The following is a 23455-nucleotide window of genomic DNA, read 5'->3' as shown; positions in this document are numbered from 1 at the left end:
GTATTCAACAAAGAGCTGGTCTGTATTGTACGCTGCAGATAGAAAGCGAGTGCCCGTTTTGGGTCCATGCGGTGGAGCCTCACCTCCTCCCTAGAGGGATGCGGAGGAGGAAAGAAGGTGGGCAAAGTGATGGTCTGCCCGATGTGGAAGGGCGTGACAACCTTTGGCAAGAAAGAAGGACGGGTCCTCAAAACCACCTTGTCTGGGTGAACAGAGAGGAAAGGAGGTTTAGAAGAGAGCCTGGAGCTCACTCACCCTTCTGGCAGAGGTGATAGCTACCAGGAAAGCCATCTTTAGAGTGAGAAGACGTAAGGGACAGTTATGAAGGGGCTCAAAGGGAGCGCACAAAAGAAAGGTCAAGACAAGATTCAAGTCCCACTGAGGGATTACGAAAGGCACGGGTGGAAACTTATGCGTAATGCCTTTGAGGAAACGGTTAACAGCAGGGGACTTAAAAAGAGAAGGCTGATCTGGAAGCCGTAGAAAGGCGGAGATGGCCGAAAGATAACCTTTGTAGTGCCCAGAGCAGAGCCCTGCTGGGCCAAAGATAGAAGGAACAGAAGGACCTCAGAAAGAGGGGCAGAAAGGGGATCCACAGCCTTTGCTGTGCACCATGCCACAAATTTGTTCCAACTGCAGGTGTATACTGTTTTAGTGGAGGGACGCCTGGCTGCCAAGATAACATCACAGACTTCGGAAGGAAGGTAGAAATCTGTCAACTGTCACCGCTCAATCTCCGGCAGACGGATCGACCGCCATGCTGAGTAGCTCGGGATACCAGTATCTTCGTGTCCAATCCGGAGCCACAAGAATGACTTGGGCCCGGTCGCGCCGATCTTCTTCAGCACTCTTGGCAGAAGTGGTATAGGCGTAAAGGCATACAACAGACCGCAACTCCACTCGCGACGAAAAGCATCGCCAAGCGAGTTCCTCCTTGGATATTCCAACGAGCAGATCTGATGCCATTGTGCGTTCTCTTCGGTGGCGAATAGAACTATCCAAGGCTTTCCCCACTGCTGAAAGAGACCTTGCGCCACGTCAGAGTTCAGACGCCATTCGTGATCCATCAAGCACCGGCGGCTGAGTTTGTCCGCCCTGGTGTTCAGAGAACCTGCCAGGTGTTGAACTACCAAGGTAATGCCTTTATGTTCCAGCCATGTCCAGAGGCGCAGAGCCTCCTGACATAGGGTCCAGGACCCCATCCCGCCCTGTTTTTTGCAATACCACTCGGCTGTGGTGTTGTCCGTGAACACCTGCACCACACTTTACGGACAGAGGGAAGGAATGCCTTCAGTGCAATTCGGATCGCCCGCAGCTCCAAAAGGTTGATATGGAGTCAGGACTATTCCGGAGACCAGAGGCCTCTGATCTCTGCCTCTCCCAAGTGGCCTCCCCATCCCAGGAGGGACGCATCCATCACCACTGTGTGCTCCGGTTGGGGAAGGGAGAAGGATCTGCCACTGACCCAATCTCGATTCGCGAGCCACCACTGCAATTGTGGAGCAGTACCCTCCGAGATCTGGACATTGTTGGACCGGTTGCCTTGATGCTGCGACCACTGGAACTTCAGGTCCCACTGCAGAGCCCGCATATGCCAACTGGCATGTGTCACCAGCAGGATGCAGGAGGCCATCAGGCCCAGAAGCCTGACGGTCAACCTGATTGAAAACCGGGATAGAGGCCGAAAGATCGGAATCATAGCCTGAATATCCCGGACTCGCTGCTCGGCAGGATAAACCCTGAACAGCGTAGAATCCAGAACCGCTCTGATGAAGGTGAGCTTCTGAGAGGGACTCAGGTGAGACTTCGGCACGTTGATGAAGAACCCCAGCAGATGCAGGAGGTCGGCAGTAGTCTGAAGGTGGCTGATGACTGTTTGGGGCGAGCCCACCTTCAACAACAAGTCTTCGAGGTAGGGGAAGACTGACACCCCTGACCTGCGCAGGCGAGCTGCGGCCACCGCCATCACTTTCGTGAACACCCTAGGGGCGCTAGTATGGCTGAAGGGGAGCACGGCAAACTGAAAATGCTCCTTGCTTACCGTGAACCGCAGATAACGCCGGTGGGTGGCAGGACTGGGATGTGAAAATAAGCGTCCTGCAAGTCCAAAGCTACCATCCAGTCTCCAGCGTCGAGGGCAGCCAGGACCTGAGCCAGAGTCAGCATTTTTAATTTCTCCTTCCAGAGGAAGCAATTGATGTCCCAGAGTTCCAAGAAGGGGCACAGGCCCCCCCTTGTCCTTCTTGGGGACCAGAAAGTAGTGGGAATAACAACCACTCCCTACTTTCTGCCCGGGAACGCACTCGATGGCCCCCTTGGTCAAGAGGGCTGTGACTTCCTGTTGGAGAAGGACCAAATGATCCCCCGACATGCGATGGCACCGAGGTGGCATGGCTGAAGGGGAGGACTGAAAGGGAGGGGAGTAACCCTTGCGGATTATCTGCAGCACCCACTTGTCCGATGTGATATCGCGCCAGTGGGGGAGGTGGTGGCGGATCCTGCAACCCACCGGCGTGGGGTGTTCCACGAAGCTCGGACTTGGAAGGTTTGGAGGTAGGAGCAGCGGGGGTGGAGGTGGACTGACCCACACGCTGATTCCAAGACCCGCCCCTGCGGAAGCCGCGACCACGGCCGCCCTGAGGCTGGTTCTGCACAGGCTTGTTGAAGGAACGTGCCTGGGTGCCTCTGCCCTGGCCACGAAAGGAACGAAAACCAGGAGTGGCCGGGTTCTTTGCAGAAAGACACAAGGACTTGGTCGTGGCACGTGAGTCCTTAAAGCGCTCCAGTGCACTGTCGGCCTTATCGCCAAACAGGCGGGTGCCATCAAAGGGCATGAGCGAGCTCTGGACATCGGGTGAGAACGCAGTCGAACGCAACCAGGCGTGGCGTCGCAACGCCACAGTTGTAGAAATCGCCCTGCCCAACGGCGGTGTTCAAACCACATCGAATGGCAAACTTAGCCGCATCCTTACCTTCAGCAATCACCTGAGAAAGAACAGCCTGGACCTCCTCAGGACACTGAGGCAACACCTGAGCGACAGTATCCCATTTTGCATGGGAGTAGCTGCCCAATAAGCAAGCGGTATTCACCGACCCGCAGCCCCAACTGGCCGAAGAGAACAACCGCTTACCAAACTGTTCCAGTTTCTTAGAGTTCTTATCCGGCGGGGCCGTGGGAAAGGCACTCTGCGACGTCGAGGCCTGGATGGCCAGACTCTCAGGCGTGGGATGAGTGGTCAGAAAGGCAGGGTCACCAAGCTCCGGGTGGTAGCATCTGGTGACATTCTTATCCACAGGGGCCCCCGTGGTCGGCCGCGACCAAGTGCCCAAGAGGACTTCGTTAAGGGCATCATTGAAGGGAAGCAACGTCTCCGACGAAGTAGACGCCGTCTGGAGCACCTTGGTGAGGAGGTTAGTTTTGAGGGCCACTGTGGGGAGGTTGAGGTTAAGGGCCTCAGCAGCAGCAGCCCGACCGAACACCATCGTGTTGGAAGCACCTTCCTTCATTGTAGGCGGGGGAGAGGCAAACCCCGGGTCAGAAGAGACATCAAGGTTGCCTGCATCCTCCAGGTCATCCACCCAATCCTGCTCGGAGTCACACTGCCGGGCAAGAGGGTCCTCGGACCCCTCAACAGTCCGCCAGTCGCGGCTGCAGAACCGGAGCAGGGACAAACAGCGTCAGAAATGGCGCAAAGAACGGCGCCGGCTGGGGCCGGACCGGCATCGCTTCTCAATGCGGGTCCCAGGTAGGAACAAAATAGTCCTGGAACCGGGGCAAGGGTAGAATGAACAGCACCCCCTGCAGCGCCGAAGGCGGCGCTGGGGCCGGATCCGGCAGCGCTGGACCTCGTGGCTACGGGGCCGGAGCCAACGGCGTAGAATCCTGTGGCACCGAAGCTGGATCCGCCAATGGGTCAACAGGATCTGGACACAGGACGGCAGGGCCCAAAGGCGCGCCAGAGGGAGCCCGAGGCCTAAAAAGGCGGTCCACGGCAGCAGGAAACTCTTGCACCTGTTTGGGAGTCACCGATGGACCCGGGTAGGGCGGGTTGGCCGCGGGACTCCCACGTTCCAGAGGAGCCGCAGGGGCAGAATGCCTGTCCCCCCTTGTCCGCATCCGAGGAGCAGCCGGGGGACGTCGGAGAGCGAACACGCTTCTTCGACTTCTTTTTAGGGCGTCGCTTACCGGAATCAGAGGGCAAAGACTTGGTGCCTGAGGAGCAACGACTTCGGTCCCGCGAGCGGTCCCAGGAACGGCCCCTAGACCCGGAGCGGCGGTGTGACGAGTGCCGACCTCCAGCAACTTCCGGCGCCGCTCCCACAATGCCTTCGGGGCCTTGGCTCGACAGTCCCGGCAGGCCCGGGGGTCGTGATCAGTCTCCAGGCAGTAGAGGCAAACATTGTGGGGGTCCGCCACCAACATATTACGGCAGCAGGCCCAGCAGGACTTAAATCCAGGCATCCCTATGTGCACCAGGAGAAACAAGGGGTGAGACAAAAGTCTCAACAAGCATTGAAAATGCAATAGGTCTCGCAATAGAAGCGTTTTACATTTTTCGTTTTGCAAATGGATGAGTGGCGTTGCGTGGATGAGTGGCGTTGCGTGGATGAGTGGCGTTGCGTGGCTGAGTGGCGTTGCGTGGCTGAGTGGCGTTGCGTGGCTGAGTGGCGTTGCGTGGCTGAGTGGCGTTGCGTGGCTGAGTGGCGTTGCGTGGGTGAGTGGCGTTGCGTGGGTGAGTGGCGTTGCGTGGGTGAGTGGCGATGCGTGGGTGAGTGGCGATGCGTGGGTGAGTGGCGTTGCGTGGGTGAGTGGCGTTGCGTGGGTGAGTGGCGTTGCGTGGGTGAGTGGCGTTGCGTGGGTGAGTGGCGTTGCGTGGTTGAGTGGCGTTGTGTGGTTGAGTGGCGTTGCGTGGTTGAGTGGCGTTGCGTGGTTGAGTGGCGTTGCGTGGTTGAGTGGCGTTGCGTGGTTGAGTGGCGTTGCATGTGTGAGTGGCGTTGCATGTGTGAGTGGCGTTGCATGTGTGAGTGGCGTTGCATGTGTGAGTGGCGTTGCATGTGTGAGTGGCGTTGCATGTGTGTGTGGCGTTGCATGTGTGTGTGGCGTTGCGTGTGTGAGTGGCGTTGCGTGTGTGAGTGGCGTTGCGTGTGTGAGTGGCGTTGCGTGTGTGAGTGGCGTTGCGTGTGTGAGTGGCGTTGCGTGTGTGAGTGGCGTTGCGTGTGTGAGTGGCGTTGCGTGTGTGAGTGGCGTTGCGTGTGTGAGTGGCGTTGCGTGTGTGAGTGGCGTTGCGTGTGTGAGTGGCCCGAAACGTGAAGCTTGAAGTGACTACCGAAACGCTGAGCCCTGCTGACGTGGTCGCGGCTCCTCCTGAACTCCTCCTGACCGAGCCCTGCTGACGCTGTCGCGTCTCGAGGAATTGTCTAGTCCGGCTGGACTAGAGACGCTACCATCTCGAGAGAGTCTTCTTCCCCTTTTGAAGTCATGCAAATTGAATACACTTTCTTCCCATAAAGAAGTCCACAAGCGGACGATCGGGAGGAGAGGGCCTAGAAGACCAGCAGAATTCTGTGAAGCGCTATATTTCAGTTAGGCGGGAATACAAAGAAAGTGATGTTGTTAATCTTGCTCTTCATGATCATTACGTATCCAAGGATGTTAGTGTACTTTAATTACCCCCTGTTACGGGATAAAATGCTGACATGTTAAGAGCTGTGTGCACTGTCCATTATTAAATGAATTTATGTTTGTTGGCGTCCTCCTCTTCGAATTATTTATGCACCTTGATGGATAATAAACGAGGGGGACATGAATAGATCAAACGTTCAAAATCGATTCCCCTCACTCTGCATGTGAGTGGTCTAATCTTCTGTCATCCGAGGTCTATGTAAATCAATGCTGTAAAAACGACACTCAGGAATGTCAACTCGTGCCCTAGCCACCGCCTCACCTCTGTTTGGAAACCGGTGTATTTTACAGCGCATCACAAAACAGAAAATGACTGGTACTTTTCGTTTAAACGTGCAGTGCTTCTGCATCTTTGTAGTGCACAGTTTATTTGCCTGCAGTGGTCACTATTCTAAAAAAAAAAAAAAAGGGTTTCGTTTATTGGGGTTTCAGCAACCGAGCGGTGAAATTTAGCATTTTGGAAAAAAAATTCACGCGAAATTTTTTTTTTTTTTCAACAAATACGAAAGGAAAATCTCCCTGGCAACATTTGCACGCGGAAAGATGCTAATAATTATAAAGAATTGTGGAGGCAGCTGGGAAATTAATAAGCACATAAATTGCGTTGTAGATGGCGAGCCCTCGTTCCACATGCTCGGTTGGTGCCCAGACAGTGGATGTCAGGAATGTATGGCTGCCGAGCCTGCCTCCGGGCGAGAGTGCTAGTTTCATTCAAGACGGAGGGAAGGCAAGGCAGAGAAGGGGAGGGGGAGGAGAAATGCGACACGGCGGGCATGGGAGGGGGCCGAGCGGTAGGAAATGTAGCATTTTGGAAATCATTTTCACTCGAAAAACATTTTTTTTTTTTCAACAAATACGAAGGGAAAATCTCCCTGGCAACATTTGCACGCGGAAAGATGCTAATAATTATAAAGAATTGTGGAGGCAGCTGCGAAAATAATAAGCACATAAATTGAGTTTTAGATGGCGAGCCCTCGCTCCACATGCTCGGTTGGTGCCCAGACAGTGGATGTCAGGAATGTATGGTGTTAGTTTCATTCAAGACGGAGGGAAGGCAAGGCAGAGAAGGGGAGGGGGGAGGAGAAATGCACACGGCGGGCAGGGGAGGGGGCAGAGCGGGGAGAGCGGCATGTGGGTGTGAAGAAGCCGGGCCTTTGAAGTGAAGCTAAGCTTCACTTCAAAAGGTGTCGGAGGAATGCGGGAGAGAGGAACAGATGGCGATTGCGGCTGTGCACGCGCTTTTAAGCTCAATGCACATGCGCATTGAGCTTAAAAGTCACGATTCCTTGCTTCTTAGTTAAAAGTTGTTTAAGCCGCAATAGGCTCGCAAGCTCGATGCGCATGTGCATCGACAGGCGAGACCTAAAAAGTAGTCAAAAAGTGACTTAGGTATGTGCTCTATCCAGATCTGTGCTTGCTGGCGCGGAAAAAGAAAGACTGACGTCAGCGCGCATGGGTGGCGCCCAAGTGGTCTCCATGACGTCATCTCAGCGCTTACGACGCCAGTGACGGACGCGGAGCCGCAAGACACCACCTACTGACGCGCAGGGGTACTGCTAAGCAAAACTTTCCGGATCCAGTCTGACGCCTGGGGATATTCTAAGGCACGGGTACTCATAGTACGGCCCACGGGCCAGGGGCGGCCCGGCAAGCCTTCCCTGGCGGCCCGCGGAACTTCCAGAAATCGTACACGTGTTTTTTTTTTTAAAGAATCTCAGCAAACACCCCTGCTGCAGCGCGATGCAGAGACTCTCTGTAAGGGCCGGGCGATTTCCGTCAGAGTGGGGCTGCAGGGGCCTAAGAGGTGAACAAAGCCTCATTAGCATGCGAAAGGTCTTTTAAAGACCTATTAAGTGCTCGGGTGCTGCTGGCTGGCTTGCTGAGTGTGTGTGTGCCCAGAAGCTGTCTCAGCCTGGGCACACGCAGGCAGGGTGAGATGAAGAGGGAGGGAAAGGGAAGGAGACAGAGATAGACAGACAGAAGGAGAGCGAGGGAGGGAGACAGGCAGACAGAGGGAGAGCGAGGGAGGCAGAGCGAGGGAGGAAGACAGCAGACAGAGGGAGAGTGAGGGAGGGAGACAGGCAGACGGAGGGAGAGCGAGGGAAAGACAGAGCGAGAGAGGGAGACCTCAGAGTGAGTGAGGGGGAAGGAGAGAGGGAGGGGGAAGGAGAGAGAGGGAGACAGAGGGAAGGAGGGAGAGGGAAGGAGCGAGAGGGAGACAGAGGGAAGGAGGGAGAAGGAAGGAGAGAGGGAGAGAGAAATAGAGGAAGGTAGAGGGAAACAGGGAGAGGGAAACAGAGAGAGAGAGGGAGACAAAGAGAGAGTGATACAGTCAGAGTGAGTGAGACCGAGGGAGTGAGAGGGAGTGAGACAGTTAGGGTGAGTGAGACCGAGGGAGAGAGGGAGTGAGAGGGAGTGAGACAGTCAGAGTGAGTGAGACAGAGGGAGACAGAGAGACAGAGGGAGAGAGAGGTAGAGAGAGGGAGGGAGACAGAGAGAGCGACAGAGAAAGAACGAGATAGAGAAATAGAGAGAAATGTGTGTATGCCGGGTCAGGTGGCTCAGTGGACGAAGGCGTCCGCTGCAGGGACCTGTGATCAACCTCATGGTCACTTTTTTTTTTTCTAGCCCTGCCCCCTCCCCCACTGAAGCCGCCTCCACCGGTGCGGCCCTCGGACACAAACCACACTGTAAATTTGGCCCCCGAGAGAAAGTTTGTGAGTACCCATGTTCTAAGGTAAGGAATCTATCACTAACGTGTCTCTTTCAGACAGAAATGGTAAAAAAAATCCAAGAACCCTCCCAGACATGGGCCTAACTTTGAAACCCGAAACACAGATCACTACTGAAATCTAGGAATATGCCCAGAATCCTAACAGGGACATTTCCCTAGGCATATATTCTACAGAGTAGAAGCCGCAGCAGTACTACTCCCTTACCTAGACAAAGCAAAGAGGCTTTACCCAGGAGCAGCAAAACTTCTTAAACAAAACGCAATGGATCCAAAAGTCGGCACTTGGGTGTTTATGCATCTTAAATTCTGAGACTTCATTACCATCGGCTTTGTGATGCTTCTTTGGCTTTCCGTTTCATATTGGATTACCTTTATAGCACTGTGCATAATGTGCGGAGACCCACAAAAATCAGAGCAAGACTGCTTTAGAAGTGAGGTAGTTCTTTCTGACTTCAGGCCAGCAAAAACTTCCAACCCATGCTCCTAAGATAAATGCAAAACAACTTTCTTTCGGAAATCCATACAAACTTCACTCTTTGAGCTTTAGATCCTTGCTTAAACAAACTCTGGACTAGATCAAAGAAACCTATTTAACAAACAAGCACATAAACCAACAAAAGGCCTTATACAATGTAGGACTCCTGGCATGCTTCATTCACCATGAAGCCTCCCAAGCTTCTCTGACGCTTTACAGCAAGAGTTTGCATTGAAACAATTGGGCCGTTGGGTGCACACCCTCCATGCAGACATGCCAATAGACCAGATTCAGACAGAAAAAACCCGATTTTTCAAGCAAAAAAAAGGCTTTACTTTAGCTGTCTCCCGCCTGAAATTGCATTTTCTGCAACAGAAGTCAATGGGGAAATTACCTTCTCCCGATTTGTATTTTGAAATCTCCCACTTCCCTGCCTTAAAATGTTGGCATGTCTGCACCATGCTACAATTTTTTCATGTACCTGAAACAAACGCTGCATGAGAAGCAAGCTGTATCAAACTTCACAAACCATTAAACATTAGCAAATATACTGCATTTGCAATGACATGAACAAACCACGTCAGGAAGACGTGCATCAAACCAAAATCTTCATATATAGACTCATGCAACCACAACTTCTCTTAATCAAACATAACGGCTTGTTTGCAATCACTCCAGTAAGGGTTAATTGCTACAATGTCAAAATAGTGACAACTGCATGCCATACAAGAGCTATATAACAAAAGAGAACTACTTATGCAACCAATCCTGCTGTGCACTTCTTTTTTCAGCTACAGAGGGGACGCATTTACTAAAACCTCTCCCTATGTCTTTTAAAAAGTGATATTTGGAATGGCGTTCCATTGTGTAGCTCTTCACAGGTACAGAGCTACAATGACCCAAAATGCAGCCGACAGAGTCTCAAAACAATTCCATATCATAGGCGATGGTGCAAAACAATATTTCTATGCACACCGTACTTCCCCATATGCAATAAAATAGCAAAATGAAAAGCAATGAGGTGCTCAAGATGAGATAAATAGCCATCTTGGAGCTGAAAGTGAACCAAGCACTTTTCAAATGCAGGCTTCAGAAGATGTTGCCTGCACGTTCCAAAGGCAAGAAACCCAGGACCAAAACAGAGAAATACACAGATGAAAGCATACCTGATCCTGATGATCGAAGAAAGTGTGGATACAGGTCCTGGAGGCAACGTCCCACACCTTCACACTTTTGTCTGATGAACTAGAAGCAAAAAAATTTAAAAAAATTAACTCAAGTCTTTAATGAACAAAACAGTCATCGTGGTAACTGGTCATATAGCATCCTGTGAGCATATGTCAAAATGCACCGTCCTGCATGCTACAAACAGTAAGGACAACTTTTCAGCAGCAGTTGGGGCTTTTTTTCTTTTATTTAAATATAATCACCGAAGTTTAAAGAGGCATGTTTCACTAAGTTGAAGAGCCACAATCACAGCACAAAACATTCATTTATAACAATTATGAGAGGGCAATTAGAACAGTGACACAAAGTCATTAAAAACTTTTCAGAAAAGGCAGCCATGATCTTTTATAATATATAATCACCTATTCAAACATATTTGTCCCTCCAGGGCTCTGTATATGAATGTAACCCCTATACTTTGTGGATTTTAGTTAAGTGAGGCGACACACTTTCGGAATTTAACGGAATTATTATTTTCAGAAAGAAGAGTAAAAAAATCCTCAAATAGGAAGATATAAACGCTTTGTATACTAACACTTCCCGACCTTACCACTAGATGGCGGAATTATGCACAGAATAGGACTAAAATATTTCTTCCTGCAAAACGTTTACACCATGATTGCCGAACCAAGGATACATGGCTGTGTTTAGAAAATTGTTTAGTTTTAAATAAACCCTTAAATCAGGTCAAATTTGCATTTTAGACACTTTGACCTGTACCAGGGAACCTGGTATAAACTGAAAACGGCCAAGGAAATGCTAACTGGTGTACTACTACTACATGAAAATTAAGCAAAAGATGAAACACGCGTTAGCAAAACTGGCAGTCTGCCTTTAATTCACCAACAAACATAAAAAGACTGCCCTTGCCAATAAGGTTTATCCGTGTTGTACACCAGCGTGGCTGCTGTTCAGAATGGCTAAAAGTTAGTGGGGTAGAGGAGAGTGGCATGGAGTGTTGTGTAGTAAAGTGGAGTAGAATGGAGGAAGTAGAGTAGAGTGGAGTTCAGTAGCAGGGAGTATGGTTGGGTAGAGTAGCAGAGTGAAGTAGAATGGCAGAGTGTCGTGGAATTATGTAGGGAGTTACGTAGAGTCGAGTCGAGTGGAATAGTGTTGTGGAGTGGAGTAGAGGGTGTTATGTAGAGTGTTGTAGAATACGGTAGGGCACAGTAGATTATAATTAAGCAGAGTGGAGGAGTGTATGAGAGTGGAATGGCAGAGTGATGTAGAGTGTAGTGACATAGTGTGGAGTGGCATAGTGTGTCAAGTGTGGAGTGGCATACAGTGACTGAGTGGAGATACATAGAGTGAGGAGTGGAGTTAGTGTGTTGTAGAACAGCGTGGAATAAAGTGGCACGAAGTGGCATAGAGGGAGCTGCGTAGAGTTTAATGGAATCGAGCATCATAGATTGGAGTATTGTAGAGTGAAGTGGTGTAAAATACAGTGGTACAAAATAGTTGGCGTACAGTGCAGTGGTGTAGAGTGCATTGGTATAGACTGGTACTGAGCAGACAGCAGTAGCGTAGAGTATATTGTTTCAGAGAAGAGTTAAGAGGTGTAGAGTGTTGTGGTGCAGGGTAGAGTGCACTGGTGTAGATTGCAGTGGCATGGAGTGAAGGGGTACAGAATAGATTTAGAGTTGGCGTTTTGTGATGTGTTGTGGCGTAGAGTTGAGTGGTGCAGAGTAGAGTGCAGTAGAATACAGCAGAGCGGTGCAGAGAAGAGTGGCGTAGAGTGCAGTGGTGAAGAGTAGAATATAATGGTGTAGAGTGCAGTAACGTAGAGTGCAATGGTGTAGTGGCATAGTTTGCAGTAGAGTAGAGTGGTCTTAAGTTCAGTGGCAGAGAGTGAAGTCTTGCACAGTAGAGTCTAGTAGAGAGTAGTGGTGTAGAGTGCTAACGTAAAGCACAATGGAGTAGCGAGCAGGGGTGTAGTGTTGCAGAGTATAGTGGCTTAGAGTGCCGTGGCACAGAGTGCACTGATTTTAAGTGAAATGGCAGTGAGCAAGAAATGCATGCAGTGCTTTAGAGTACAGTGGCGTAGAGCGGGGTACAATGGTGCAGAGTAGAGTGGCGTAGAGTGCAGTGGCACAGAATGGAGTAGAGTGGCTTAGAGCACAGTGGCGTAGAGTAGTGCAGAGTAGAGTCCATTGGAACAGAGTAAATTGTTTCAGAGTAGAGAGAAGTGGTGTAAAGCAGAGTTGTGCAAGGTAGAATGTTGGGGCATAAAGTAGTGGTATAGAGCGCAGTGGCGTTGACCAGAGTGGCGTAGACTGGAGTGGGTGCAATATAGAGTGCAATAGCATAGAGTAGTGGAGTAGAGAGAAGTGTTGCCGAATAGAGTGGCGTAGAGTGAAGTAGTGTAGATTGCAATGCTGAAGAGTGCAGTAGAATCCCGTAAGATCACAGTAGAATCCCGTAAGAAGGAGATCAAGGAAAACGCTTGGGTCTCGCTCTATGATAGGGCCACATTGAGGGATAGCACCAAATTCTGGGAAATTGTAAATACACCATTGTTTAGTGATAAGGATAACTCCCCGTTGGAACTGAACATATCTGAAAAGGAATGGCTGAACCATTTTGAAAAGATATATGGTAGCAACCTTCAGATAGAACCATTTGTACCAGTAGTAAGTGAACTATTAGTGCTACCTTTGAGATTCACCATTAAAGAAGTCCAAAAGGCTATAGAGGACACAACTGCTCATAAGGCCCCGGGCCCTGACGGGGTACCAGCAGACATGTACAAATCCAACTCCACTATTTATTTATTTATTTATTTATTTCGATTTGTATAGCGCTATATAACCCCGGGGTCTCTAAGCGCTTGTCCAGTAAACACCGCAGGAAACCAAAAGAAAACACTGCAAAGAATTTATATCCCACCCCAGGCCTTCTGGAAAAGAACAGTCTTCAACCTCTTCCGAAAGGTCAGCAAATTAGGTTCAATACATGGTCAATTGTCCTCGCAAATATCTTTAATATAGCAAGTATTGACAAAAGTAGATTGCCTAAAACCTGGTCACGGTCTATAATAGTCCCAATTTTTAAGAAGGGCCAGAGAGGGGACGCAAGATGTTATAGGCCGATATCATTGTTGGACTCGTCCTTTAAAATACTAGGGAAGGTGATCCTAGCCAAGATCTCTACATGGGCAACCAACAATGACATCTTGTGCGATGCACAGTATGGTTTTAGACCTGGCAGAGGCACTGAAGATCAGTGCCTCAATTTACATCTAATAATCAGTAAATACACTGTGGCCCAACAGGGATCAATCTATTTGGCATTTATGGACTTGTCCACAGCTTTTGACCTAGTCAATAGGTCAAAGCTGTGGACCATGCTGCTGGATATGGGGTTAGATCAGGCATTGGTGTACTTCCTGGCTGATCTGCATAGAGATCTGACAGCGGCCATACGCATGTCGCAGGACGGGAAGTGTACGGCTGATTTTAAGTCCGGGAGGGGAGTACGCCAGGGCTGTATTTTGGCCCCAATGTTATTTTCATTATATATTAATTCTTTGGGTGCAAATCTGACTGCAACATCTGTAGATGTCCCGTGCATGGGGGGTACCCCATTGCCAGTCTTACTGTATGCTGATGATACAGTACTACTGGCAAGGACACCCATAGGCTTACAACGTCTTTTAAATTCCTTTGGGAACTTTATGCGAAATCTAGACCTTGTGATTAATGTAGAAAAATCGCATGTGATGTTCGTTGGGAAAGGCAGAAATAAGATCAAGACCCTCTCTTGCAATGACTCAGTAATATTAAAAGTAAAAATCTTTACATACCTTGGGGTAGTGTTTGATGATCTGGGTAGCTGGGTTCCCCAAGTTACCAATAAAAGAGTGGCAGTAAAAAGATCATCGGCCGCTATCCTAGGCTTTGCGAAAAGATTGGGTGGGAAACCCCCTGAGGCAATTTTGGCGATATACAGAGCCAAAACAATAGCCATAGCCAGGTATGGGGCAGCAATCTGGGGCTACAAAGATTTAACTGTGTTACAGAGAGAGGAAAACAAATTTTTACGCTCCCTTCTGGGCCTTCCCCAATCCACATCATCTTTTGCGGTTCACTCTGAGCTGGGAATGGGATATATCGCGGACATCCTAAACATGGCACCACTTTTATTATGGATTAGAACCTGGCTTAACGCCAAACTTACACTGAATCATAAGATTCTTACTGATTGTCTGGGGCGGGACAAAGTGGCTGATATTAAATGGCTGGCCTATATTAAAAAAACTTCAGCACTTTTAGGTCGACCGGAACTATACTTAGACCCGAAAAACTTGAATAAAGAAGACATCAACTGGGTAAAACTGAACTTTATTAAGATCCGAGAAATGGAAAGAGAGTCGACTGAAATCTCTAAACCCACAGTAAGGTCACATTTTATGTTGATTACTTCAATATCAGTGCAACCATATCTGACCATTGTCACACGCCCATATCATCGCTGGTTGCTGACCAAATTTAGATTTAATCAGGCACATTTTTTGCTGGGTGTTTACGAGAAATGGTGTGCCCCAATGGATAATGTGCCATGTGAATGTGACAATTTCTCTGATCAGGATTTGATACATTTTGTATTCTTTTGCCCCTTCTTTTCGGAAGGTAGGGCAAAATATATTAAGCCCCTCCTAAGAGAAATGGGCTTTTTACATTTAAAACCTGCATTGTTGTTTCTTCAATTAATGGAAAAATCATCGGGTCATGTTCTGTGTAGCGAATTTTTTGATTGCATCAATTCGCGCTAGACGGAAGAGACTCCAGACGAGTATAGCTGAATGTTTACCTTATGCCTGATAGTATTATTAAATTTCCAGGTTCTGCTTCATTTTATATATGCTCTATAATGAATTGTGAAACATTGTTGATATTTGGTGTAAATCCTATGTGCCACACAACTCCTATGTATTGCTAATGAATTTTAAATGTACAGTTAATAACAACTCTGTATGATGTTTTTATGTATTTGCATAGTATACTTTTATGATTTTTATTTAATCGAATAAAGTATGTTTTGACTTGACTTGACTTGAGTGCAGTGGCATAGAGTAGAGTGGTGCAGAGCAGAGAGGCATACAGTGCAATAGTTCACAGTAGATGAGTCATGTTGAGTGTAGTGGGGTGTGCATTGGCGTACAGTGGTGCGGAGTACAGTGCAGTGGCGCAGAGTAAAACGGCAAAGATTATGGTGTTGCACAGTAGAATGGTATAGAGTGCATTGGTGTACAGTGACAGAGTGCAATGAAGTAAAGTAGAGTGGCATACCGTAGAGTATAGTAAAGTGGCATAAACTACTGCAGTGGTGCAGAGTTGACTGCGTTGAGCACAGTGGCATAGAGAAACGAAAACCTAATGCACACCAAAATATACAGTATAGAGAGAGATGTCTCAATGGACATTAATATGTACAAGTAACAGCAGTAGAAGTAAAGGGAAAACGACGGTAGTATGATTCCTCTTTTATTGCATGGATGGCCAGCCAGTGGCATAGAGTGTTGCAGAGTATAGTGGAGTACAGTGCAGTGGTGCAGGGTAGACTGGCGTTAAGCGCAGTGGCATAGAACAGAGTGGTGGGAGTGACGCAGGTTAGATTGCAGTGGTGCAGAGTGGAATGGCTGAAGGAAGTGACCTAATTAGGGCCACCCGGGTCACTCGCGACCACCTCTCAGCCTTCCATACAAATTAAGTCGGTCAGACAGTAGAGAATACAAATAAAGTATATTTTATTAAGGTAAAATTTGAGCGGGGTGCAATCTGACCAGCGTCCTAGGATGGCAGCAGAGGGACTGACTTCAGCAAACCGAGATACATTATGTATGTTTCTGAACCACGAATGACCTGCCCCTAAAGGACATCTACTAGCAGGTGCAGCTAAAGCAAAGATGTACAGTAAGACGAGTTTCCCCTCTGAGGCCGGGCACACATGATCTTTATACCAAGGTCATTCTGTTCATGTCTACCGCTAGGGTAGTGGGAGAAAGCCTCTATCTATGGGCAAGGAATGCATTAATAAGAACAGTGTATTCATTAGCAGAGCAAGGCCTAACCTAGAGTACATGGGACTTCCAAAGCCTGCTTCTTGAGAAGGGAATACGCAGCTCATGGCAGGATTCAAAATGGCGGCTGAACATAAAATGGTGCCCCGAATGCTGACTTAACATAAGAACAAAACACATGCAGGGTAGCAAAACATTTTCATTTTATCATGGCGCAGAGTGGTGCAGAGTTGAGTGCAGTGGTGCAGAGTGCAGTTGTACAGAGTAGATTAGAGTGGCTTAGGGCAGATTGGCACAGAGTGCAGTGGCAAAGAGTAGAGTGATGCAGAGTAGAGATTAGTAGTGGTGTGCAGTGCATTGGCTCAGAGTGGAGTAGAGTGGTGCAGAGAAGAGTGGAGTACAGTTCAGTGGCGGCAAGTGCATTTTAGTAGATAGGCATAGAGTGAAGTAGTGCAGTGCAGAGCAGAGTGGTGCAGAGGCATAAAGTGCATTGGATGTAGTGTGGCGTTGAGTCGCGTAGAGTGCAGTGCAGCAGAGTGGCACTGAGTAGACTGGTGTACAGTGCAGTGTTGCAGACCAGACTGTCGGAGTGCAGAGGCGATGGTAGAGTGGCGTAGAGTGCATTGACATGGAGTGGCACAGAGTAGAGTGGTGTAGAGAGCAGTGGCGTAGAGTATAGTGGTGCACAGTAGGCTAGAGTTGTGTAGGGTGCAGTGCTGGTGAGTATAGTGGCATAGAGTGCATTGGTTTGGAGTAAAGTGGTATAGAGGGCATTGGCGTGGAGCAAAGTTTAGTGGTGGGGAGTAGATTATTTCAGAGTGGGGGGTGCCCAATACAGTACAGTGGTGTTGGGTGGATTGTCAAAGTGGAGAGGCGTGGCATGGTACAGAGTAGATTGCATTGGTGTAGAGTGCAGTGGCATAGAGTGCAGTGTCACAGAGTAGACTGGCAGAGTGCAGGGGTGTAGAGTGAAGTGGCGAAGAGTGAAACGGCGCATAGCAGTGTAGTGTGTGGCAGAGTGCATTGATCTAGAGTAGAGCGGTGCAGAGTAGAGTGAAGTGGTGCAGAGTACAGTGCAGTGACGAGTGGCGTAGTGTGGGTGGTGCAGAGTAAGACTGCAGTGGTGCAGAGTAGAGTGAAGTGGGGTAAAGTGAAGTATGCATGGTGTGGTAGCGTACTGCCATTACAGATAAAACATCTTCAATCAAAATGACCATTGCATTTGGAGAGAGGCAGTGGCTCTGGATAGTCTAGGTGGGTCACAAAAGGGCTGAATAGACCTGGGCTGCATTTAGAGAAAGGGGAGGAGATTTCCTTTCACATGAATGGGCCTGGTCTGCCTCTGACAATGTAGTCTCCACCTTCTGCCAGGAAGCCACACCGGAGAGGGCAGAACAGGTATTGGCTGGGCACAGACCTTCTCTGCCTGAGATGACAAACGATTTTGGGCTATAAAAAGAGGGGCCCAAACCCCTGAACTTTAGAACTCTTTTTGACCAAGAAGAAGAACTGGAGAAGCTGGGACGAGGAACTACCACTTTGCTTAGTGCTTTGCTGTGTTGGCCTGCAGTGGCTGCTTCTGTCTTGGACAGTGAAAGGACAGGACTGAACTTTCTGCAATCTATTTTTGTGAGTTTCTCTAAGGGCTTGAGGTAGAGCTTGCACCCTGTTCAAGCAGTCTTAGGAATAGCAAAGACTTCAAGTCCTTCTGCCCTCAGCACTGGGGACTGTGTGTTTTGTGCTGCAACAGAAGGAAAACGCAACCCAATGCAGACTCTGTGCCCTGAAGGCACCACAGAGGGCACCACCAGACCACGACCCAGGTCTCACTGAAAACGCCTGCTGCTCGCACGGCGACCTTTGGGCACCGCACTACGCATTGCCTCCCTTCACGACGCTGCCGTGGTATCCCCGACAACGCCACTGCTTGGACCATGGTTTGAGGGCACTGCTTGTAAAGTTACACGATGGACCACCCTCATCCCGCACAGCAGCCTTGGCCTACCGACGCCATAGACTCCAGTTTGTCAGCCGGCGGCAGCGCTTCAGCAACGACACCGCTGCTTGCACCGTGACCCGACAGCACCGTGACGAGCATCGCATCACTTCGCACGGCGACCCTGGTCTCACCGATTCCGCTATCTGACGCTGCCACCAAGCCGCTGCCAGTACCGAGACCTGAGGGCATCGCACTTCGCACCGCAGCACCCGATGCCTGTCAACGCCAGCGCTCCTGACTTCAACTGCGGGGAGTTCGATCTGTAACACGTGTGACTTCCAGGGTCAGACGACTCCTGCACCGACCTCCGGAACCGACGCCGTGCTTTCGGAAGCTCGACGAGGAGTTGCCGACGCCCTGCATTTCTAAAGATACTGTTTTGCAGGTCTTCCCGACACAGTAGCTGGCCTGCGGCGCCGCGGTCAGCCAGAAATGTCTGGATTTGTTTCTTCACAACGCCGTGATATGCCCGGAGAGCTACTGACTTCAAGGAACTGTATTTCAAGGTTATTTTGATAACTGAAGATTTTTAAGTACTGTATTGTGGATTTTTGTCATTTTTGGATATTTTTCTAAACTGGTGTGGTGTCCTTTTGTAGTGCTTACACTGTATTACTGTTGGTTATGTGCAAAAGCTTTACACTCTGCCTCTGAGATAAGCCTGACTGCGCGTGCCAAGCTACCAAGGGGGTAAGCAGGGGTTATTTTAGGAGTGTAACTCCCTATCCTAACTAGGAAGAAGGGTCCCTACTTGGACAAAGGTACCTACTTCAGCCAATAGAGACCCCCATTTCGAACGTTGGTTGTCAGCGGTGAGGATAAGACTTGTGTTTGCACTTGACTTACAGTGATTGGTGTGCACTACTACGATATCGCAGATCATAAGTGGCCACATACAGTTTTTTTTGCTGGTCTATTTTTGCGATCCTATCGTTTTGGAACTTTAACTTCCTACTGCATCATGCCTGACACAGCAGCATCATCACTTGCATCCCTAGAGGTGGCCTTTGAGGAGGACAGGTTGGAAGCCTACAAAGTCAAGGAGTTGAAAGCTTTTTGTAAAAACCTATAGGTCTGTCAGAGGCCTCACCAGGAAGGACAAGCTACAAAAGGCTGAGGGCCTGGATAGCAGCAAGGCTGCAAGTGAACAGTCTGGAAATTTTAGTGGGGAGGCAGCAGGGCCTACTACTAGGGTAGATGTGCTGTTGGGAGGGGGGTCCCTCCGAGCCAGGTAGCACTGGTTTGTCCCCAGAGGAGCTGGAGGACAGAAGAGGAGCTAGAAGACATGAGATAGAGCTTGAGAGGTTCAAGATGGAGTTACAAAGGATGGTATTAGAACATGAGCGTGGGCTCAAGGAGCAGGAATTGAGGAGCAAGTCCAGCAGAGATGGTGACAGCAACTCTTCAGTGCAGGCAGATAGGATTGTGCACATCCCCAAGAATGTAGGTAAAGAGTACAAGAAAGGGGATGACATACAGAGGTGGTTTCAATGGTTTCCTTTTACATGAATGGGCCAGGTCTGCCTCTGACAATGTAGTCTCCGCCTCCTGCCAGGAAGCCACACCGGAGAGGGCAGAACAGGTATTGGCTGGGCACAGACATTCTCTGTCTGAGATGACAAAAGATTTTGGCCTATAAAAAGAGGGGCCCAAACCCCTGAACTTTAGAACTCTTTTTGACCAAGAAGACTTCCAAGAAGAAGAACTGGAGAAGCTGTGAGGAGGAACTACCACTTTGCTGAGTGCTTTGCTGTGTTGGAGTGCAGTGGCTGCTTCGGTCTTGGGCAGTGAAAGGACTCGTCTGAACTTTCTGCAATCTATTTTTGTGAGTTTCTACAAGGACTTGAGGTAGAGCTTACCCAATGTTCAAGAAGTCTCAGGTAGAGCAAAGACTTCAAGTCCCTCTGTCCTCAGCAATGGGGACTGTGTTTTGTGCTGCAACAAAAGAAAAAGCAACTCAACTCCATCTACGGCGCTGCTGCCGACTCCGTGTCCTCAAGGCACCTCGAAGGGCACTGATGCAATGCGACCCTGGTCTCACAGACGACGCCTGCTGATGCCGCCACCGAGCGGCTGCCCGCACCTCAACATGTGGGCACTGCACTCTGCATTGCCTCGCTTCAGGCCGCCGCCGTGGTATCCCCGACGCCACCGCTCAATGCCGAAATCGATGCCGCTGCTTTCACCGTGGTTAGAGGGCACCACTCGTAAAGTTACATGACGCACCGGCCTCATCCCGCACCGCAGCCTAGGCCTACCGGCGCCATCGTCTCCAGTTCGTCAGCCGACTACAGAGCATTAGCAACGACGACGCTGCTTGCACCGAGACCAGCCAGCACCGCATCACTTGGCACCGCGAACCTTGTCTCCCCGACGACTCCATCTGACACCGCCATCGAGCCGCTGCTCGCACCGCGACCTGAAGGCATTGCACGCCGCACCTCTGCACTTCGCACCGCAGCAAACGATGCCTGCCGACGCCAGCGCTCCGGACTTCAACCGCGAAGAGTTTGATTTGCAATGCGTGTGACTGTGAGGACCCGATGACTCCTACACCGACCTCCGGAACAGACGCCTGCGGACGCCGTGCTTTCGGAAGCTCAAAGAGAGGTCAAAGACACCCTCCATTTTTAAAGGTACTGTTTTGGGGGGTCTTCCCGACGCTGTAATAGCCCCGGACGGAGCTATCGACTTCAAGGAACTGTATTTCAAGGTTATTTTGATAACTGAAAATTTATAAGTACTATATTGTGGATTTTTATCGTTTTTGGTCTTGTCTTGAGTATATAAAAATATTAGATATTTTCCTAAACTGGTGTGGTGTCCTTTTGTAGTGCTTACACTGTATTACTGTTGGTTATTTGCAAATGCTTTACACACTGCCTCTAAGATAAGCCTGCCTACTCGTGCCAAGCTACCAAGGGGGTGGGTAGGGGTTATTTTAGAAGCGTAACTCCCTTATCCGGACTAGGAAGAAAGGTCCCCATTTGGACAAAAGGTACCTACCTCTACCAACTAGAGACCCCCATATCTACCACCACCACACTTCAAAATTAGCCAAAAATGTGCTTTATTTGTGCTTTTCTAATTTTTTCTGATATAGTCTGAAATATTTGCACAGGTCATTTACAGACATTTCAATTTTGTTGTTTGCTAGATATTGTACAGTGTCCCTCAAGCACACCCTCAGAAGCCAGCACGCTTGCCACATATATCCTCTCACTTTGAAGTCAGAGAAAGAACAGTAAATGCCAAGTTCCCTGGAAGACAAAACCTGGCATTTGATCTCTGCCTTTGAATGTACAGCAAATGTGACAAGATGGGAACAACTTTTAAAGGTCTTTTTACAGAAGTCCAGTATTGGGGAAAGAATACAGTAAATAGAGTTTGGGCAACGCAAGGAATGAATTCAAGCTGGACAGCATAAAACAAATAGAGGCAGCAAATAGAAAGCAAGCAGATGTAAGTTACAAAGCCAATGGTAAGAAACTGCGGAATGCATTCCCAGGGAAGCTTTCTTAAAGTCCCCAAGATGTTTTTAGCAAACCAGACCGCTGTACTGTCTGGTATTCTTTGACCTAAAAAATGAACGCGACACATAGTGGAGTTTATTTTTCAGATTTAGAATTATTCCTTGTTCATCCTAATAGAAGCTCTTTCTGGAAGGCGGAATTATACATCACCAGCTGAGAGCATGAGGTGAGACAGTAATGCTCCTATGGGTGGAGCGAAGCCAAATTCCACTATGCATTTTTTAAAGACTTGCTAAAAATAGGTCTTACAGACAGCTGTGCTTTCAAGTCCGACCTAAAAAGGGAAGTCTACCTTACCTAAAAGGCCCGTTATTAAGAAAAACAAAGAATAAGTTGTGCACTAAAATTTGGTGTGTTATATTTTTCACTGACATACTACTTTGAAGGTCATTTAGAGTATGTGAAAAGCGGGTCAAAAAAAAATCCTGTGAAGGGCGTTTTCAGTTTATTTAACGCTATTTTGCATTAAGAGAAGCTACTGAATTCCGTGCCTATTAGTACCAGACCACAAGTGAAAGCTAGTGCTAATTTTACACCAATAACTGTAGAAAAAGAGGCAAACAATGTTTGCACATTTATCTCTAAATTTCAGAAAGATCATGAAAGCTAGTTGTGGTAACGGTATTATCAGGTTTTTATGGTTCGATGAGGGTAGAGTTAAGGGGCTGTAAGAGGTTCTTAAGGAGCGGGGAAGGTTAGCATTAAGGGGTAGTACGAGATTTTTAGGGTTCAGAGAAGGCTAGCATTAAGAGATAGTTACGGGTGTTCAGGGGTGAGGGTAAGTTAGCGTTAGGGAGTAGTTCTTTAGGTTCAGGGATGGTAGCGTAAAGGGGAAATACGGGTTTAGCAGAGAATACATGTAAAAGGTAGTAAGAAGAATTTAGGGTTCATGGAAAGGGTAATGTTAAGTAGTTTGGGGTTTTTCGAGTTCAGGTATGAGTAGCGATAGAGATTTTGGGTTCAAGATGGGTAGTTAGTGATTTTTAGGATTCAGGGATAGGTAGCTTTAATGCATAGTAAGGGTTTTAGGCTTCACACAAGGGTAGAGTTAAGGGGCAGTAAGGATTTTTTAAGGCTCAATGATGATTATAATTAGTGTTTTTAGGGTTCAGTGAAAAGTAGCATTAAGTGGTAGTAAGGGTTTCTCAGGGCCCAGGGAATCGGTACAGCTAAGGAGTAGTAAGGAATCTTTTTAATTCAAAGAAAGATACCACTAAGTGTTTTTTAGGGTTCAGGCAAGGGCAGTGTTATAGGGTAGTAAGGAGTTTTTAGGGTTCTGGGAAAAGTAGTATCAAGGAGTTGTGTTTTTGTGGGAGGTCTGGGATGGGTAGCATGCGTGGGAAATAAGGTTTTCTAGTTCAGGGAGGGGTATCATTAAGCTGTAGCAAGGAGTTTATAGGGTTTAGGGAATGGTAACATTATGGTAGAGTAAGGGGGTTTTACAATTAAAGGAAGGGCAATTTAAAATTCTCTAAAGGAGTGCCATATCAAAGAATCTGAAGTTGATGAATGGAAAGGGGAGTGGTGGATGAAATAATGTTGGAGGGAAGTTTCAGAATATTCAGACCCTCTCATGTTCGAGTCAGAACTAAACTTTTTAGCAACCCTTAAGTCCACCCTGGAACACCCACTCTGCATCATTTGAATGCGTTTTACTACTGAGCAATATATTCCTGCATAGAGTGGTTTTACTGCACAAGAATAAATTGGTTTACATAAGCAAGTTCATTTTTTCTGAATAACTTGCACTTGTATATCAAACCAGTTTCACATGTAAAGTCTCAC

General features: G+C 48.5%; 1 protein-coding gene across 2 annotated transcripts in view; it reads right to left on the bottom strand.

Annotated features, from left to right (window-relative positions):
* Nucleotides 1-23455, bottom strand: part of SKIC8 (SKI8 subunit of superkiller complex) — a 42752-nt gene that overhangs the window by 3805 nt on the left and 15492 nt on the right. For both annotated transcript variants that reach the window (XM_078686137.1, XM_078686141.1), the window contains exon 10: nucleotides 10059-10137. In XM_078686137.1, the coding sequence (XP_078542263.1) occupies nucleotides 10059-10137 (79 nt within the window). The remainder of the gene's footprint in view (nucleotides 1-10058; nucleotides 10138-23455) is intronic.

The sequence above is a fragment of the Lissotriton helveticus genome, chromosome 1_1 (assembly GCF_964261635.1).
Source record: "Lissotriton helveticus chromosome 1_1, aLisHel1.1, whole genome shotgun sequence".
Lineage (NCBI taxonomy): Eukaryota > Metazoa > Chordata > Amphibia > Caudata > Salamandridae > Lissotriton > Lissotriton helveticus.
Note: the sequence above shows the minus strand (reverse complement) of the source record. Positions and strands in the feature narration are given on the sequence as shown.